The sequence below is a fragment of the Trematomus bernacchii genome, unplaced genomic scaffold, assembly GCF_902827165.1.
Source record: "Trematomus bernacchii unplaced genomic scaffold, fTreBer1.1, whole genome shotgun sequence".
NCBI classification, from domain to species: Eukaryota; Metazoa; Chordata; class Actinopteri; order Perciformes; family Nototheniidae; genus Trematomus; species Trematomus bernacchii.
This window is the reverse complement of record NW_022987828.1, coordinates 8073099-8094327: the sequence shown is the minus strand read 5'-3', so window position 1 is coordinate 8094327 and position 21229 is coordinate 8073099. Positions and strand designations below refer to the sequence as shown.

General features: G+C 40.5%; 1 protein-coding gene across 1 annotated transcript; it reads right to left on the bottom strand.

Annotated features, from left to right (window-relative positions):
- Nucleotides 1-12: 12 nt before the first annotated feature.
- Nucleotides 13-20634, bottom strand: zgc:154058 (uncharacterized protein LOC795538 homolog). The gene is made up of 8 exons (XM_034152197.1): nt 20393-20634; nt 19345-19574; nt 15457-15504; nt 15041-15127; nt 13732-13799; nt 8457-8584; nt 4030-4207; nt 13-3234 (listed from the first exon to the last, which is right to left on the bottom strand). Exons 2-8 carry the CDS (start codon nt 19407-19409, stop codon nt 2966-2968), a joined length of 843 nt encoding a protein of 280 aa, XP_034008088.1. The 5' UTR covers nt 19410-19574; nt 20393-20634; the 3' UTR covers nt 13-2965.
- Nucleotides 20635-21229: the final 595 nt, after the last annotated feature.

Sequence of the window (21229 nt, the reverse complement as noted above, 5' to 3'; positions counted from 1 at the left end):
TGATTGTTTTGTTTTTGGAACATTTTTATTTGTTGAACATTAAGGCATATATATACAATCATGACTTTTCATCAAAATAGAATTTACAACCTAAACCTCTTTGGTTTTCATTATCAAAATAATATATAAAGGCACATAGGGAGCATTTTGCATTTCAACAGTATTGAGTAACAGATTTCTGTGAGCTTTACAGATGCTAGTTTGTCAGAAAAGTCTCACCTATGATTACTGATTACACGGGTGAGTTTTTCTTGCAGATCTTTAACCATCATGAGCAGCATAAGCATTCTCAAAAGCTTACTATACAGGAATGTTTATTTTGAAGCTTAACTTGAGTCTTGATTAACAAAAATAATCGATTAAATCGTGGCTAACCACCTATATAACACAACATATATAAACATAACAAATAGTCCTAGAACAAATGCGTTAAACAACCAAAAGAACAGAAGGCAGAAGCAAGCAAGAGTTCATTCTGTGAATCAAACAATGCAGCTGGTGTCGTAGCGCTTTCCTGAGTGCAAAGTTCAGACAGATCAGTAAATGAGAAGGAGCAAGGACAGAAAGAAGAGTATGACATTGAAAGAAGAGGATGCAAAATGACAATCAGTCTTAAGGAACATTTTAGAAAAGAGATTTTTGTAGTGTTCAAATCCAAACAAGGGCTTTTGTAGAGTTTGCTACTCTAATCACATCTAATTAATGTGTAATGAAAATGTTTCCTGCTAGAGCAACATGAGCAGCACCATCATTTGACAATAACACTTACTTAAAAGAATGCATATTGCAAAACTAGTGTCACATGGTCAAGTTTGACTTCAAAGTAATACCTGGTAGACAACTGAAGATCGCTGCTGAATTAAAGAACAGGCCCAGTTCAAGTGCTCTTCAAGAATTTGCTCCACTGCAAATGTAAAAGTAATACAAGCGCTGATTTGGCATGAACCTTGAGGTGATTGAATGTGGAAAATGTTACAAGTAGAGAACAAGACCTCCTGTGAGCGGAGCAACAACATTACAGCTCTGGTCCAACACCTGCAATAAGCAGTTTGACCAGTAGGGAGAAGCAAGAGATCACAGGTGTGTCTGTAGCAGCGTGAACAAGCTTTCCACTTCAGTCTTTGTGACAGTATTCATATTCAGTCATTCTGCGACACGATGTAAAGCGGTTTGAATACTGGGCTTTTGAGCAGCTAAAACACTAACATCCAAAATACTGGCTCCAACATGTGTCCGGTTGTGGTTTGAGGGTTTGATATTTTGACAACGCCTACTAACTGACTATCACTGTAAACCCTCTGCTTGCTCAGGTTTTTCACCAGAGAGCTCAGAGTGTGTTCATTTTAAACTGAGATGTTGAACATTTCCCCAAAATATAAACAGTAATCCTTACTCTGTATTACAGCCCATCACAGCATGTCAGAGAAAGACATTGAATACAAAACTAAATTTGAAAATCTTAAAAAATATGATTTTGGGGCTCAAATAAAATAAAAAAATATACAATTATCAATGATCAATTAGCAGGGAGCCATATCTAAATGTAGCTATATCTGTTTTGGTATTCCTGGCACTCACAAGCAGGCTACCTCCTGTCCCTGCTTCTCCACTATAAGCAGTCGACGTCTATAACCATGTCTATAACCATCCTATAACCATCCTATAGCTTTCTTTCATCAGACGTTAACATAAACGCAGATAAACTCAGGGAAAAACATCAAGATAAGGCCCTGTGTGTTTTAGCACCAATGCCACAGGCAAAGTGATATTTGGCTTATTCTGCTGTAAAGTAACAATGAAGCAGAACGGAACATCTCCGTAACATTACAAACCCTTCTTTCTTCCCTTTGTCCATAAGGCAGTGACAGTGTGCTGCTTCTCCTTGTTGGGGAGTAATGAGATGCAGACCTGCGCTCCTAGGAGCTGGGAACATGTGTGAAGCCGGCTCACTAAACTCAATAAACCCAGTGCTCTGGCTTGAATTAGCTGGTACGTCTTTGGCCTCTGGACACTGTATCATCTTTCTTTCATATTCTTTGGTAGAACGGAAGTTGAATACATTTGAGGTTCCAACAGAAAGGGGGATAAGACAACAGTTTAGGTTTTAAGTCATAACGTTTTGACATAATGAGGCACCAGATCTAATGTTTCTTTTGTGTGTGGTTCAAATAAGGACACAGTACATCACACAAAGCATCCAGGAACAAAGTGGAGTAGCTATTCAAACATCATTTTGTTGATGATGCTCATTTAAAAAAAACTATATGAAGTAGGCAGACATGTAGCGTGGAGTATGATGTTAATTCTAAGGATTTTTTTGACATAAAATGTATTTAAATTGTATAACAAGAGTATTGCTTAATGCAGGATTGACTAAGACATTGTTTTACTTTTCTTTTTGACACGGTTTCTTTAAATGTCTTGCATTCATCTATTCTCTCGTGGGAAAGACAAGCATGACCTTGCTCCCGCTGTCACCCTCACACCCTCTTCTCTCTGTCTCACTGCTGTAACACTGTCAGCTCGGCCGTCCAGCAGCCGTCACTCCTCTACGTAGATAATGATGCTTTCAGGAAGTCACCAGAAGTGAAACTGGTCCAAGACCACTATTGAGACATGTTTCGATATCTCAGAGGGGAACAGCACATTTTCTTTATCTGATTGATAAAATACTCTTTTACTGGTCACGTGACGGAGTTGGGAGGAAGTCTGGTTTTACACTTGTGCAATGTGCAAAATACAAAGTTCTTGAGACACCGAGCTCTGATGTGAGCACAATACAAGCTTAGCTCCCCACCCCTGGGGCTGAAATAGTAGAATCCACTCTGCCATGAGCGGCACTGGCCTGGTTCATTTCAAAGCTTCAGACGAACGCGTCTGGAAATGAATAATTAAACTCATTCAACAACCAGAGTTTGAAAGGATGATACAAGCCATCTGTGTGGCATCGAGGTGAGCCAGCAGGCTACAGTATGGACATGTTTTCAGGTTGGTGTGGGTGTGGCTGTGAGTGAGGAAGGGGCCCTCCCAGGGGTCCCAGTGCATCCACCTTGTGTTCTCTCCCAGCAGGTCCCAGGGTCCCTCGAGCCAGCACCACCATGGTATCTGATGACATGCCGGCAAACTCAAAGGCAAAAGTCCCGTAAAACAGCATGATGATGACGCAGAACAACCATTCAAAGATGGCCGACGCGTGTTGAAGGACGAAGCTCTCCTGACAGAAAAACACGCCACCTGAGAACACTGTTAAGGTCAACAACAGCAGAGCGGTGAGAAGACATGTAGTCAATGTGCAGACAGGCTGACATTGATCAGATTCAAACTCCTTGTTTCAACTTTCAGTAGGGCTGCATCAGACGGTTGTATCGGACCACCACCTGATTTCGTTTTCACAAATCAACACTACCCCTTACACTCAAATAAATATTTGTTCTATATAATATTTTAGAGCAATTGTATGTTATTAAATAGTTTAGTTTTAAATATCTTTTACAGAATATGGAAGTTGACTGTACAATGGTGTCACTAGCCATCATTTGTATTTATCTCATCCAATGATTAATTATTCACGTCGACTGCTTCTATACATCCACATTGGAAAGCCTGAAGAGCTCCAATTGCATTTTGAGATGTTCTTGTTTATGTAGTATACATTCGGGTAATTTTTTTTATATAATCCACATGCTGTGCCCACTTTATATACTCAGTATCACATCGTACTTACTAAGATAGTTAACTAAGTGCCCGTGTTGGCTACCCCTGGTGTAAGGTATATAAGAAATTAACTAATAATATTTCTCAAAATGTCACGTTTTCACAGCCATGACTGTGTTTAAAAGCATGCACCATAACATATATATTGTAAACATTTGAGTCTACTCACAAAGTAAAGCTGTAAAAGACTTTAAAAAGGCCTATAACAAACGATTTGACATTAAATACGGACCTGATGTCTCTGGCAGTAATAAGCTCTATGCTAAAGCACTATACGGCCTTGAAGGCTGCCATCTATCAGTGGCTGGAGGATACTGAGCACCAAGGCTACGAAGGCCAGCAGGGTCATGCAGAGCCGCAGGTGGGCCACGTTGTACTCCCCCTGGGTCTTGGCCAGTCGGTAAGTCAGAGCTGTCTGCACACACACAAACAGCATGCTGGTGGGGAAGGCGAGGCCTGCTCCGACATAGTGGAGAACTTTGGAATTATCCACCTTGGGTAGAAAAGAAAGGAGACAAGAGGAGGTAAAACATGGTCAGACAAGACAAAAGTTTATACACAAAATCTGCTGCTGACATTATTGAAAAAGACATGTAGGAACTATCAGACAGCTTCTGCATCAGGCAGTTGGGTCGGATTATTCATTGTTGTGTAATACTTTCTTAGACTTCTTTTGTAAGGAGCTAAAAGAAGAATACGTGAAAACGAGAGCATGCTTTAAAGTAAGCGCTAGCGACTCTATAACATGCCTCCTTTCCCCTACTGGTCACAAGAACGATGAGAAACAATACACATAAGAAACACACACACACACACACACACACACACACACACACACACACACACACACACACACACACACACACACACACACACACACACACACACACACACACACACACACACACACACACACACACACACACACACACACACACACACACACACACACACACACACACACACACACCACACACACACACACACACACCACACACACACACACACACACCACACACCACACACACACCACACACACACACACACACACACACACACAACACACACACACCACACACCACACACACACACACACACACACACACACACACACACACCACACACACACACACACACACACACACACACACACACACACACACACACCACACACACACACACACACACACACACACACACACACACACACACACACACACACACACACACACACACACACACACACACACACACACACAAGGGGCAGAGTAATTCAGCCAAATAACAGTTTTTTGGCTGATGATGAATCGGTAAACACTGGTGAGTACATACTGAACATTCCTGTGCAGTAGGCTAATCCTTGAAAGTCAGATATCCATACAATCAATATGAAAAAAACGCACACACCATTAGTCTTATTTTTACAGGAGTAGAATATAAATCACAGCAAGCTCTTTCACACATTTTTCCACATGCCTTTGCTCAAACAGCAGTTTATTGTTTTAGCTTTCATACTAAAGTGGCTGTTACAAAATCCTATTTTTTCAACTGCATCACCATCTCCATTTACAGGAACTACATCAAACTGGCACTGCAGGGTCTGAGTGTACTGCCAATCTGTTACTCACTATACACAGTAATGGAAAAACACACACACATGCAATAACAACCATATGCTCTGTTCTCCTTCTGGCAACTTCTGGTTTTAACTCCCGTTTTGTTTTTTGCAGAATGTTTCCTTTTCAGATGTTTAATATATCAAACAACTTTTTTCTCAAGAATATAACCAGCAGATTAGGTATAGACAGTATATTTAAATAATCCAACACTCCTCAGGGGTTTGTACTGCTTGTGTGCTGCCTGGTGTCACAGATTATATCACTAATCGTAGTCATTACCTGATGGCTTAATGAGCCGTCGCGGCATCAAAGTAAACCTTTGCTGTTCTTTTGTATGGAGGTTTTCACACTTTAGTATGCTCTCAATATGGCAACATGTGTTCATGGGAAACTACACATCTCTGAGCATCTGCCTTCATCTGTCACTGCTGAAACCTACTGCAGCTATAAGTCACCAGAGTTTGCCCGGTTCTGTCATTTTCTTAAAGTATTGGTACCACATTTGATTAAATACATTGATCCTGTCAATATAGAAAATCAATAGACATATGATCATCTAAATGTGTGTGTGTTACTGTAATGTAATACAGAGCGTGTGCTGGATAATCTGAGGTGTGAGGATGTAGTACATGTGGGAACAAGCCCAACAGACATCCAGCTCTCTGCCAGCGTCAGTTTTCATTTTCTGGAAATTGAACCAAAAGTGAAACTCTTTTGACTTGACCGTTAAAAACACACCTGCTGAACCAAACGGCTGCCAAACTCTGTAACAGAGATTTCACAACCGAACATATTGCAAAAGGTATTTAAGCAGACGGACAAAAAGGGGATCCTGAATAAGTGCCTTTATGACATTTATATCTATAATCACCAGAGACATATTCATGCACATAACATATGCTTTCAAATGTTAGCCATGACTCCTTGGACATTGTTTCTAATACTTTACACAACCATCAGTGCTTTTCAAAAATCAATATTTCTTAAACTGACCGCACTCCTTTAGGATGCAGTTGAACGGCATTGACAAAGCATAAAAGCCGTGCCGACAGTCAGCATCATCTGTACGTCATCTTCCTCTCTCTCCTCCTCCTCCTGACTGCAGCTCATGAACTAGCCGTGTCCCTCTCATGGACCTCTGTCTGGCAGCGATGTGCTTTTCCATCATCTAGTTATGTGCTTCTCTGCCCAAACCATCAGACCACCTGACAGGAAAAGCCCCAGTGGCCGCACCACATCTGCTCTGCCAAAGCCTTTACGTAACCCACAGCTACACGAAGTCGTTGCCACCGCTCAACATGGTGCCATGTGTTGTGTTTCTGCTACTTTCTCTCCCTTTTCTCTGTTGGGTTCATCAGATTTTGGCTGCTGTTCTCTCCTCTGACTCTCCACTGTTTGCCAGGGGATGCCATGTCATTATTCTTTTGAGCCTGGGCTTGATTTTGCCAACAGAATTTCTGTTGTCATGTGGTTTAAAAAGTGTATTAATCTTCAATGACATCTCTATTTCCATCCCACTGGAATGCCTCGACTATAAGCGATGTGATGTCTGTGAGCGAGGCCTGTGATTGGTTACAGAGGGCCTCAGCCTCACACACCCTGTCTGCCCTGCTCCTCTCCATGCATGGCCAGACCTGATGACTCACTTCCCCCTGGCTCTTCCCGTATAATTCCTCCCAGTTCTGCAGAGCGGAGGCCCCAAAGGAGAAGCGGGAAGAAGGTGAAGATGACCTTTGAGCATTCTCAAACAAACTACCATTGCAAACCTCTCACACTCACACCCATCTCTAAGGCTATTGTTTGTCTCCATCTTCCTCAGGACACAGTGGCCTCTAGACAAACATTGTTTAACTACTGTAAGATGTCATATCATCCATAGACAACATTTAGTTAAGAGTGCTTCTGCCACACCTTACAAACAGCATGAGCTCAGTCTGATCATAAAGAGACAGAGTTGCCCCTATAGATTCTTTTAACTAGTGATTAATTTACAGATTCAACGGTTAATCTTTAAGTCTATAAAATGTCAGAGATACAATAACAATGACATCTGATACACTCAAGGAACATGTATTCTGCTTTATACTGAGGAATGTTTTCATTCAAAAACAGGAACTTTAACAGTGAATTTCTTTCAGAACTGGTATGCCTTTTGGCAATTCAAAAGGCCCACATGTGTTAGTAACCTGTCTGCTCCCTTCTCGTATCTCTCCCACATTATTTACCATAAACAGTGAACTATTTAACAGTCTTTTCCAATTTGAAGGACAAAACCTGAATGTTAACAACGTATCAAAGACGTATCCAGCCTTTTATCAAAAAATAAAACCGTGTCTATGTTATCTCTGAGCCTCCCCTCCCAAACTTACAAAAATACCAAGGATGTCTCATCAAAGCTACTTGTAGTCTGGGCATCGAGCCAGTGCTCCAAATATTTAAACTTCACGAAATTCTTTTCCAAAGAACAAATATCTACAGGAGAGGAATTCAAGTCAGTTGTCCTCACTTTAACTACCAGAGAGAGCAGTAGAACAGTGTGTCTCTGATGGCAGAGCAGACTTTAAAAACACCTGAATGTACATCTTATCTTAGATACAAGTTGTTTTTGTGTGTGTATCTGTGTATGCGTGCACGTGATAAAGAGGGGGCGAGGAATAGTGTCATTTGAGGAAGATTAAAGCAAATGAAACAAGCCGAGTCATGGACACAGGCCTGAATGTCATTGAGAAATATTTGAGACATTTCAATGACAGGCAGTTTTCTTCGGGGCTGCAAACTAACGGTTACTTTGTATTGACAATAATTCTGCCATGTGCAATGAAAAATAGCCATCATAATATTCTTAAAACCAAGGTCACCACATGTGACAAAGCAAAACAACAAAATAGTCACCTTAAAATGATGTAAAAACCACCTAAAGCAACAAATCTTAACACTTTGCTGTCACAGTCAGGGTCTTTAACTTTCTAATCAACTCTGACTCACATTTTGAGAGTCATTTTACTAATCTATATTTCCCTTGTGGTATCATATTACTTTCCTGTTATTTCATCTTTTCATAATTTTCTATATTTGGAATTGCATTTTATGTCCGTTTGATGAAAGTAAACTGGACCCTCGTACCTGGAAGTTGCCCACCATCATGAGTCCAGCGGCACAGATCCAGCCTGTGGAGAGACTCGCCGTGTTGAGAACACAATTTTGGTGCTTCTCAATGACGTGGGCGTAGCGGAGCAGCACGATCACCATAACTACAGAAGAGAAACAAAACGAGACAAAGACAAGATGAGTCAGTGATGGGTGGATCTGATGAATTATACAGGTTACTACATAAATCACTACACTAGTAGAACAGTGAACTGCTGTGAGGGAGGGATGACAGGTTATGCTGTTTCTGGAAAAGTCCGCTACACACTGTTGGTATTGTGCGTTATTATTTCACCGAGCCTGGCTTCAATTTATTTCAAACACTAGCACACTTAGCCAAAAAACACAAGACTTGCTTGGGAGCTGATTAAAAAGACAGGAAATGGCGGGAAAGTGAGAATGCTAAATGGGTGTGGGTTGGTCTAAATCTTGCATGAGATTAAAAGAAGAGGGGAAGTACAGTGTGTGGGACAGATGACTGCGGATGTACTAATGGGCTGTGACTGGGGGTATTGTTGGTGCACGGAGGAGCTGACCCCCGCTTGGTGTCTCTTTGTTAGCTCCTCACGGATGGTGCTTCACGAGGGCTGACTGGGCTTGGTGAAAGCGGGGCAAAGGGGGCGAGGGGAAAAGACGAGGCTGAGACATTCAGAAGGAGACAGGGAGCCTCTCGTGTCTTGACCTGACGCCCATATATTTTCTTGGAGACTAAACTGTTGTTTTAAATCCGTCAGCATCTGTGTGAGAGACGGGCTCTAAGACGTTCTGTGCTGCCAAATGAGAATAAAATGGAAACCGTGGTCACAGAGAGGGAAAAAAAAACGTCAGTGCAGGACTTAACAATGTCAAGCTTTGTCTCAACGAGTCAGGGTTTGGATACACTGTGGCCCGTCGGGCTCTAAGCCAACGTCTCTTTGTGGACATAACGGTCACATAGTAAAACGAGAGACTTCAAGAAGTTTTGAGTAATATCCTGTTAGTACAAAGTGTGAAAAGGGCACGACTTTCTTCTACAAACTGCCAAGAAAGTACAATGAGTATACTTTATGATATTCTTATATAGGCAACTTACTTTTTTATAATAATTGTACTTTTTGTACATAAACAAGGATTTTGGAATATAGGATTAATTGTAATCCAACAGTCATTTTAGCTGGTATGTGTGTTTTTCACAGTAAATGAAAATAAACTCATATTAATGTATTTATTGGGCAAAACAGATACAAAATGTTACATACAATGCAACAGATGGAATGTTTATGTGTATCTGGTGCCACATTATTACCAATAATTATTTGTTGTAAAAATGTATAACAATGTTATGTTTGTTCAGATCCTCAAGCCTCAGCTTTTGCGTGAGTGCTGTTGTTTGTTTTCCCTCTGCACTAAGAATCTTCTTGGCAGAGTGATTTAAGTTACAATCATGGAAAAGCACACAGCAGTGTCTCCAGGCTCGGAAACAATCTAGTCTGTTTTTTTCCTACTCGTTTTTTTTATGTAGAAAACACTGTAGCGCTGAAGGGACAAGAAAGTAAACTGTTTATTTCATTAGATTACAGCTTCTTCGTCCAATTGTTGCAGACTGGTTGGCTGTGGATTTTCTCTATTGAAACAAATTACTGTTCATCATTACAAATGAGCGTGCTTGAACTGGCTGGCATCAAGTCGTTTCTCTAAACTGATGTAAGCTCGGCCTGAAGGTTAAGGGCATGGAAGAACATGTTCCCATTACTCTATGGCGAAATCCTTCATGCTTAGGCTTTATTTGTGCTCTGTAACCTTTGAGGCACATTCTGTTTTCTGGAATAACTTTTGGAGGATGCATGTCGTGATGATGAGTCACAGCATAAAGGTTACATGTCTGAGGAGGTAGCAGCATGGCTGACCCCCACCTGGCATTAGACAGTTAGGACAAGCTGCTGTGATACATTTGTATACTGCCTTTCTACCTTACCAGACACAGCACTATATCATTTGACTCCAATCATCCATGCACATACATCTTAATACACTGATGGTGGCAAAGCTATCATGCAAGGTGCTGGCCTCGTGCCTTGATCAAATAAACTATATTTAGATGTAGGCAATTTGATTGTGTTGTCAACAGAAGGAATCAGTTTACATATTGCCATTGCTAAGCTTTGATCTCCTTCCACACTGACGCCCACTCCTTTTCTCTGAACTCAGGAAGCCCAGAGGGGAAAAGCTTGGCTCAAACCCACCAATGCTACTCTTCCGTGGAAGTCACCTCTCAACAACGTGGACTTACGGTAACTGATGCACAACCCTGCTGCCACAAACACAGACTGGCTTATGCAATCGCATAGACGTTAGCAAACGATGCCAGTGCATATTCCCACAAAAGTCCCATCAGCCACACCACACCTCACAGTTAAATAAACCCTAATGTCCCCTCAATTAGATATGTTTCAACACAAACAAACGGCTGCATTCTCTCCCACAGATGCACGCTGAGAAAGAAAACATGCATTGTCTTTGAAACGGAGTGTTTTTTTTTCCCACCACTGGCCGAGAGGTGGGAACTGCCTGGAATAAAAACGAGAAGTATAATTATGAGGCAATGTGCAGTTCAGGGAGTGCAAGATATCCCAGATAAAAGTGAACCTCTGAGCCGACTGTAGCAGGCACAAAGCGAGACATAAATCAATAGGCTAAGAAGCTAAACACTAGTTATTTACAATAGCCTCTTGTAGCCACATGCCTCGACTGCTTAGCCCGCTTTTGTAGAGCCTTAATAACTTTCTTTACAACAGGTATTAACACACGCCGAGATCAGACTCACTTGACAGTAAAGAAAGATTTTAATAATCCCAAGGAAGCCCTCATTTTTGTAGCTGTATTTACAATGAATTCCTATGTTTTCTTCTCTTTTTGGTTTTAGATTTGCACCTTTGTATAATCAACATTATTTTAATCAGTTTTGGACATTTGCCTGCTGGTGTGGGACTGGCTGATGAGTAGGAGAAAACAGCAGGACCAAAGTAGAGTCAATTATTACATTTTAAATAATATACAGTGATTTTTTGTTAAGTATACCTGTATAATTCAATGTAAATAAAGAGATGTTTTAAAGACATGTTTTTTCTGCCGCCCAAAAACTCAAACCATTGTTTATATAACAATACAATGCCTTCACATAACACAAAGATATATAGTTCACAAAAGTAGCCGTGATGTTACATGCCTGTCAGAAACTGAGTAGTATAAAACTGATGGATGGGGAACAAATGTGCTCAAAGACTGATTTAAAAGATATGTCACAACCTACAGTACATGTCCAGCAAAAAAGGACGGATCTTATTTCTAGGTGCAACAACAGGTGCACTTTAAAGTTAAACTTTTTCTACTTCAGAGCGAGACTGATGGATCAGTTACGCTGATATATCATGGCAGATTTGTCGCATCGTAAATAACAAATAAGTAACAATGGTGTCACCATGACATAGTACTTCCAGACTTCTCTTTTTGAAAGCACACAATTTATAGTTCTGAGCTGAACGCACTTACTAAGAACAGAATTACACTTAAATCAATTCAGAGTTAACATTAAAGACAGGAAATATACAATATTGTGTCGTTTTTGTTAAGCTTTATGCACTGAAATGCCAAATTGTTCGTCAGATACATTGTTAAGTCGCCACCTAACTTTTCTAAATCGACTTTCTACATTTTTGTATACTTAACAACATTATACGCTTTTAACCGTGCAACTTATAGAGGAATCAACTATGAATAACTTAAAACAGCAATAATCTTGCAATAAGACAAACCATTTTAAGTGCTAGAGCATTAGCTTCAAATAAGCAACACCGAGTGCTGGATACGGAAATTCAATTTTTTGTTTTTCACAGTGCAGTGCTTAGCCTACCTGTCTTTCTCTTACACAAACACCTTTATGTGCACAGGGGCGACCTGCTGTGGTTCAGGGGTGATGGATTGCTAAGAGAGCTGCTCCAATGTGAGACTTTCACTGCTGCCTGAGCAGGCCTTCACACTGAGCTGCAACCGTCTGCTGCCTGGATCTCTCACGCACAGTCTCACTCTATATAAACACACACATACACAAAGAAAGGCTCCCCTATTCTTGTCACAGCCAAAGACCATAGCTGTAATTAAGATGTCAAAAACACACAGCATACAGCTTATTTTGAGGATCATGGTCTCATCATGAGTCTTTCTCTGCCTGCCTTTCAGAAGCAACAGTCCACAGCCGGCCGATCACACAGGCCTTAAATAGCTGCTAAAGGCACGGAGGCTCCTGATGAGAAGACAAACAAGGCAAAGGGACCTATCCCCCGCTTTATATAAGTGCATACACACACTGAACATGTCTAAGCCACAGCTGGGAAACATGAACTGGATCAGGATAGTCAGACAGGCAGTTAACACAGGGAACAGCATGTGTAGACTCACAAAAAACATACAGACCTGCACACGGGCGCTCATTCCCTCACTTTCATATCATGCATGTTTTCCTTGTCCCTTTGAAAATACACACTCAGCATGTATGTGTTGGAGGCTGTATAAAACATTCTGAAGCGCATGTTGTTGTCCTTTTACCTCCCCCTTTATTTAGATATGACAACATGCAAGGTTTTCACTGGCTTTTGGTCAGTGTGGTTATGTTTTGCACAGACTGGCATTCTTAAAAGGGCAACACAACTAATGCTACTCTCAATTTAGGCAAAATAACTGATCATAAAAACGACATTTACCAACAAGACAAGAAACTAGTCACTTCTGCAGAACCGATTTATATTTTTTTAATTAATACCTTATAAAAGAAAGCAATGCTTCTTATTACTCATGTATCCTATATTTATGTACTTTGGATTGGATATTATATATAGTAATAAAACTATCAGTCGATCAACAGAATTTCAATTATTTGATAGTTAATTAATGATTTATGATAAAAAATAATGATTGTTCCAGGTTTGAATTGTGAGGATTAGCCAGTTTCCTTTTTATATAATAGTAACCTGAATATGTTTGCCAAGCATTTTGAAGATGACTCAAACTTTGTTTTTGTTTTTAACCACTTAATTATTACATCCCCATTACTGATGGTATGTATCCAAAATTCCAATGTGTAAATAGTTTGTAAAAGCACCAATAGCAAACCCCACAATATCCTTTTTGAGGTCAAACATTGTGATATGGGACTTCACTATATTCCCCTGCCCTCGTGTATGTATGTAAAATGTTTGTGTGTGCACATGATGCTTACCCATGAATGAGCCTGTGCTGCAGATCAGGCTGAAGAAGCAGCTCTCCGGGGGAAGAGTCCCACATTTACTGCAAGATAAAGTACACAGAAATAAATCAGAGGACTACTGTCACCAACCTACGCACAGTCCACAGCAACAGAACCACTAATTCATCTCCTGTGTTGTGCAATAAAGCATGTTGTCAGAGATGTAGTTCTGCGCATGCAACAAAGGAAAAGGGGGGGTGGTGTGCACACTTCCTCATATACCACCATTAAGGCTTTGACTTTTCACCTACTGAATACTCCACTCTAGGAATGGGAAATGTTTGTAGGAGGGGAAAGCAGAAGACAGTAAACACAGGCCGACTGTGCCCGAGCTCCTGCCTCATGCAAAGCCGCAAAGCCGCACACACACACACACACACACACACACACACACACACACACACACACACACACACACACACACACACACACACACACACACACACACACACACACCACACACACCACACACACACACACACACACACACACACACACACACACACACACACACCACACACACACAACACACACACACACACACACACACACACACACACACACACACACACACACACACACACACACACACACACACACACACACACACACACACACACACACACACACACACACACAGAGACACACACACACACACACACACACACACACACACACACACACACCACACACACACACACACACACACACACACACACACACACACACACACACACACACACACACACACACACACACACACACACACACACTACATAATCTTGCGCATTGTGTCAAGATAGTGATTTTTTTTTTTTGATGGCCTTTAACTATTTGCTCCAGATTTGATAAACAAACCAAAGTATTCAGATTATACAATTGGCCTTTGATGATGAAAGCCCAGTTTGAATAAAAGCTGCACAAAAGAGCGGGAGTGTCTAGATTTCCTCCCAAATGTAAGCAGACGCCTCAGTGTGTGTTTATTTGGTAAAATGCAGACCAATGCTTCGCCTCTGAACTGCCACGGTGGCAGGCAGGATACTCAGCCCTGAGTTTTTTTCAGAATGCACACACACACACACAGACACACAGACACACACTCAGGAGATCCATCTCCTTCAAGCTCACTCGCCTTTTTATCAACAATGTGCCGACAAGGGTCAGGTTAAACAATGGGACAGTGTTCCTGTTTTTTAACTACGAGACAGAAACGAGAAAAAGGAGACAGAAAAGAGACAGATAGAGGTGTGGGGGTGGGGGGGGGAGTGGGAGTCTCACTGACCTTATGAGAGGTACATTGTCTAGCGTGCAGCACAAGGTTGGCCCGCTCTGCAAATACAGATCCTCTTCACATGATTGGTTGTACAACCTGGAACATCAAACATACATGCTCATTTGTGCACACAATAAAAAGGTAATATTTATAAACAAACATTTGTTGAAAAATCACATTTATTTAAGCTTTAGAAATATTAGTACAACTTCATTACTGCTGTTAAATCACCAATTGCAGACGCATTTCGAATAATTACTATCACATTTGTTCTTAGTAAGTTTGGAATAAATAGATAATGTGTAAAATAATGAAAATGACGAAGAAAAACAGGGACCACGACATATCACCAGATGGCAAGGATTGAGTTTGTGGGATCATCAGAGGTCAAATAAAGCAGCATACAGTATAATTGATCAACATACCAGTTATCCACAGGGCAGACATGTTGATTGTACAGGGCCATGGCGTACCTGAAATATAAATAGTATGATTAGCCGGGAAAAAAGAAACAATGTTGGTATATTGTAAATCGTCTCAAGTGAGTCAAAGAGTAAAACATTTAGAATAAGGTTCTAATAATACGCAAATAACAGTGGAGTCTTTATCTACGCTGTTGGCTTAGTAACATAGCCCATGACTACACTTTTACTACAAAAATGTCATTTGATCATATCCTGCCAGTCTGACCTTCCACTGATTTTGTTAAACCTGTAGGGCCAGACGACCTGACATTCAATTGTTCTTATCTCTCTATCTGGGACTCGGAGGTCAAAAGACTGGTTTGTTTTCACAACTGGTTTAATAACTGCTGATACCAAACAGTGGTGTTTATTTAGTCAGGTCACTGACCACCGACATCCACTGAGAGGTCAATGGCCAGAAGATCAAACGATAGAAACACATATTATTGAAGATATATTGGTATAAGTGTACTTTTGGATCAACGTCATCATCCATGTTGTGTTTCAAGATGGACATGTCAGGAGGGACGAAAAGGGAAACTCTGGAAGGAAAAGCAATTGTCACCTTATCCCCTCGCTATTTACGAACACACATGCTGTCAACACTGATAAAAATAATATTTTTAACTGCTAGAAGAAAGATGGGAAGACAGACGGTCAGAGACAGACACAGAGACTATCTATCCAGATTTGTGAAAGCAGTCCTGGTTCAGTAGGAGGTTAAATACCAGTTACAAATGTTTCCAGGGTCGATAGGATCCAAATCACTCTTTGAACGACGGAGTGATATCATAAAGGCGCACACACACCTGCTCCCCAAAAGACACTAACAAGCACAGGCCCTCGTGTCAACACACATAAACACAAGTAAGACTATATTTATTGGAAGCAAGACCTATTATATGAGTTACAAATGGTGGTGTTTATAATATTCAAATTGATGAGTGAAATTTGAGTGTCAAACTTTAGAGTGCAAGGTCTGACGCTTTAAAATGACTTACTTCAATGTTATAAAAATATAGTACCACACAGATATATAGCTACAATTATATTATAGTTGTGGGTACATAACTAGAAATATCAGGTAAAGAAGTCCCCCCCCCCCAATCCACTACATCATATGGTTATAATAATAGATCTGTTATTTCGGTACTTTGTAAATTAATGCATTTTCTTTTACACGTGAAAGCTTGTGTTAAGTAATTTGGCGTTATTTCACAGTGTCATCCGCTCTGCACTGTATTACACTACACTATAGAGGATCTATCATAAAATCCTACACATAAAAAGGTCAAGTTAAACTACAATTATTACTAAAAAAGCCATTAACGAGACTTAATACCAATAGATATCAAGTCCAACCTAAGATAAATAATTACTGGGAGAAAATCAACATGTTGGAGTGTCTATTTGTGGCTTCCTAATCTTCACAGTTTCAGACTCAAGTGTGAGCAAGTGAAAGGCATAATTGAATGAAGATGACATTATTTGTTTGGGTATTGACTAAGGGAAGAGGGAGGCACGAGTGGCCGGCTAGTTATTGGTTGGTAAAATGCAGTATGAATAACCATGTGAAAGGTATACAAGCCAGATGCTACTCTTGCATAATGCAGCGAGGAAGCCCACCGCCATCAGGTAGAAGGTTCCAGTGCTCCAATACAATGATACTAATTTACCAAGGGGGAAAAATATAGGAAAAGTAACTGCAGCCAGCTGAAGTGATCACATTTTCCACAACTTCCAAGGAAACTTTTTTTGTTTGGTCAGCTTCCAAATATAAAACAGCAGCAGGGCCTTTCTAGGACATTTCTAAATAGAGCGGTCTTTTTTAGCACTATGTGAAACTAAACTGGTGCCTTCTGCGCTCGGGGGAGTCTTAGTAATAATAGGTTTGTTTACATAATTAGACCTCTATCGAAGCTCAGCAGTGGTAGTAAACTCTAATTGCATGCCTTTGAGCAAAATATAGGTGGAAAAAGCCATGTTGTTTTATTTAGGATAAGGGCTTTTACAGAAGGATCTGATGTTGACAGTTAGAATTCCCATAAAACTGTGCAAAAAAACAACATATCAGAAACCACAGGAAAGGGTGTGATGCACAAACTGTGAATTCATTTTAGTAGTATAGACTAAGCTCCAGTCGCTTCTCTGGCTGTTTGCTGTAGCGCCTAAAATACAGTACTATTAAACTAAAGCAAAACTGCTTAACTCATAACTCAGGAGAAGAATCAAAGATCCTGGGCGGGCAGAAATCTTCTTCTGCCTGCACACAGACATTTCGTACACTGGGCATGGCCTCCAGATGCTGAGTGAAAGTTCTGCTTACGCTCTCTATGACCGCCCTCCAATATTTACCTTACTCCCACCCATTCGCCCACAGTGAAAGAGGGAGTTACATAACATGTCACATCCTTTGACATTCCTCCGGTCTGCTCTTAGAAACAAGGCGCCATTGTCGAGGTAACGGGAAGGAAACGGGTTTAAAGGGACTGACACTAGGCAGCATTAGGCAGCATTTGGCATCTTAGCTCAGATATCTTACTACCTCAGAAACAATTGTCAAAACAAGAACAAAATGGGCAAAGCTAGCACTGATTTTCACCTGCATGTACTCCAACTTTGTATTTGTCTGACTGTGAAGCAAACAGTCTATAGTCTAAAGCAACATTAGCAGCTCAACCATGTCTTTTCTGCAAAGCCCTGCACACCTGAACACACACTCCTGATTAGACTGTGAAGCAACCATGTTCACAAACACTAATTGGTGTGCAAGATCTCAGCTTTGGCATCTGATTAGACTGAAAACTCCCCAAGCAACTCATCATAGACTACTACAATCTGGAATTAGGCCATCTGTCTCTCTCCCCTTTGGGATGAGCATTCCTTCTCCCAAAGAAACAACAGAGCAGAGAGGAGAGAGCTGTCAACCCAAAACATAGCAAGAAGGTAATCACTCCTTCCTCTCTGCTACATATGCTCAGATACCATACTGCAGACAGATATACTGCAAACCTGCAAGTCTCTCTTTAAAAGAGCGGTGATAATCCCAGATCCTTCCTGGAGAGCGTTAAACATGCAATCGCCATGACTCCCAGGAATTCAGCATAAATATGCAGTGTTGCTCTCTCAGAGGCTGAGGTATCAAAAGGTTTTAGACTCAACATAAACAAGATTTATAATTTGTTCTATTAAGGCCTGGGTATCACTGCATGTAGTCTATGTCAAAGATAAGTTGTTCAAATATCATTTTAATTGTGATGATATTCTGTTATTTGTTATGTACACTGATATATTTATTAAGAAAGATATATGCAAAAGTCCTATATTTGTATAAAACCAATTGGCCAATGTGTATGCGGGCAGAACAAGTGTGTGTTAAATCAGGTTTATGGTTCTATGAAGCTATTAAAAGGTGTATACAGAGTGCGATAGCGGGCCAAATGTGCTTTATTACACCATTGCACATGAATACATTGTGTATTGTTCCTCCCTGCAAAAGTGTTATAAATCTGTCAGGGATAAGGTGTTATCTTTGTGCCTGGTTGAATTTAATAAAACCGTGCTACTGGCCAAATGTGTCTCTTTCAAAATCTTGTGGGTTACAATGCAGAAATGAAACTAGTGTTTCTTTTACTTTTGGTAAAACGGTTACTGTATTGGTTTGGCAGAAAGGATTACAAAGCTGTTACATAATTAAGCGATGTATCATACTTGACGTAAAAGAAACTTGCACTGAGCCTCACTCACTACCAAGGCAGCAGAGCATTGTACACACTTTTTCCGTTGCAGCTGACTTGAAAAGGTACTTGGTTGTGTTTGATTTGAGTTTTAAGGAAATGTCCTACTTACACAACCCATATCCCAGTGATGGTCAGAACTGGGAGGCTAACGGGCAGTATCATCCAGAGAGACATCTTCCAGCACCTTGAGCAGCCACTTTCTTCTTTTTCCTCTTCGGCCAGCCGAGCAATATCTGCTCAAGTAGTACTAACATTTAACTGAGTGTGGCTGACATCTGCATTGCCACCGACATTTTCTTAAAGATAGAGGATAGAAGATGGACAGGTGTGTCCTTTATGCTGGGGAACGAGAAGAGGGGGAGAAATGAGTAAGGTCGGTACCTTCACCTAATGATCAGAAAGCAATCTTCATCAAGGTCTGCCAGTTAGAGAAATCAGAGCAAGTCTCCCTAGCAATTTAATGTATAAAGACGAAAAAATAGGGCTTTACATCTGTTAACCTGTTTCTGGAGATTTCTTCTAATTGGTGGAGCTGTACAATGTTGTTGTGGACTAAACCAGGTAAGTTATCCTATTCAAGATTTTAAAAGTTGTTTTTCTGAAGTTTAACTGTATTTGACTGTCTGATTTAATAACGATTATGGCTTGTCATTCTAATAAATTGTATATATTGGTGATGTGTAACATTGACTCAATTAGTACACCTTTCCAGGTACATGTGCCTTACTTGAATACCAGCATTTATGTTATTTTAATTCTACTTTCCTACAACTAAGAGGAGCATATTGTACTAATACAAAATATTTTCAATAAATGATGATACCCTAATGTTGATTAGGCTGCCCAGTAGTATATATACTACAAAAAAAATAATGCATTACAAATATAGGATTCTGAGATTAGTCATTATGTGTGTATTTTGTACTTTTGCTATTTTAAGTAAATTTAGTTGTACTTTTACTTGGAAGAAAATCTGTAAATGCAGGACTTTTACCTGCCATTTACCTAAAATGTGGTTTTACTATATTGCACTGATATATTGCATTAATGTTTGGTACGCTGCATCCCTTCTGATGGCACATGCTAAAAGCTGCTCACCTTCAAGGGTCTAGCTAGCAACAACGACGAACATCAAAAGAAAACCAATGACTACTCACCTTCTGTCTCAGTGTTCACTCGCAAGTTTTTTGCAGCTTTTTGGTAACTTTGAGTACGCCGAACACACCTCTGGAAGCCGAAAACTATTCCACACAGACGGGACGCAATTAAACTTGTTTTATATATTAATCCTGTATTTTCTTTCCCGAACAACTGAATCCCGTTTGCCGTTTTTCGTGGGAGGCTCGCTCTCAGTCGGTTTCGTTGCATCGCCGCCACGAGACACTCCACAGTATCCAGCTGTTAGGCTCCCCCCCCTCAGACCTGCAGTGTGCGCTGCATTAAGTTTGGTGGCGCACCAGGTGGGCGGGTCGAGGGCAAAATAACCAGTTTCGATAAATAGTTTGTCCTATTTTCAGTGATGGAAGAAGTACTCAGATGTTCTACTTAATAAAAGCAGCAATACTTAAATGGAAATGCTCAGGTAAAGTACAAGTACCTACAAATTGTACTTACGGACAGTACTGCAGTAAATGTACGTAGACCACTGCATATTTTACAGTATGATTATGCTTTTCAAGATAAACCTAATAACTGTGTTACCACCATTAGTGTTATACCCTGTGGAGGTCATGAGCACTTCTAATTATTTTAGGTACATGTTTCTTTTATGAGAAAACTACCTCTGTATTGCATATCTAAAGTAGTCCTATATAAAAACAAACAAAACACCTCATTATAACAGTCATTATGGAAAACGAATTAATTGTTGGTGTATCCTACATGTACTACTTCAATTAGTAGTTGATCGTATGGGTCGTTTTATTCTCTCACTGGACAGCCAAAAGACTCAAAGATGCAGGTCACACCTGTAGAGACGAAACGTGTTTCTGCTG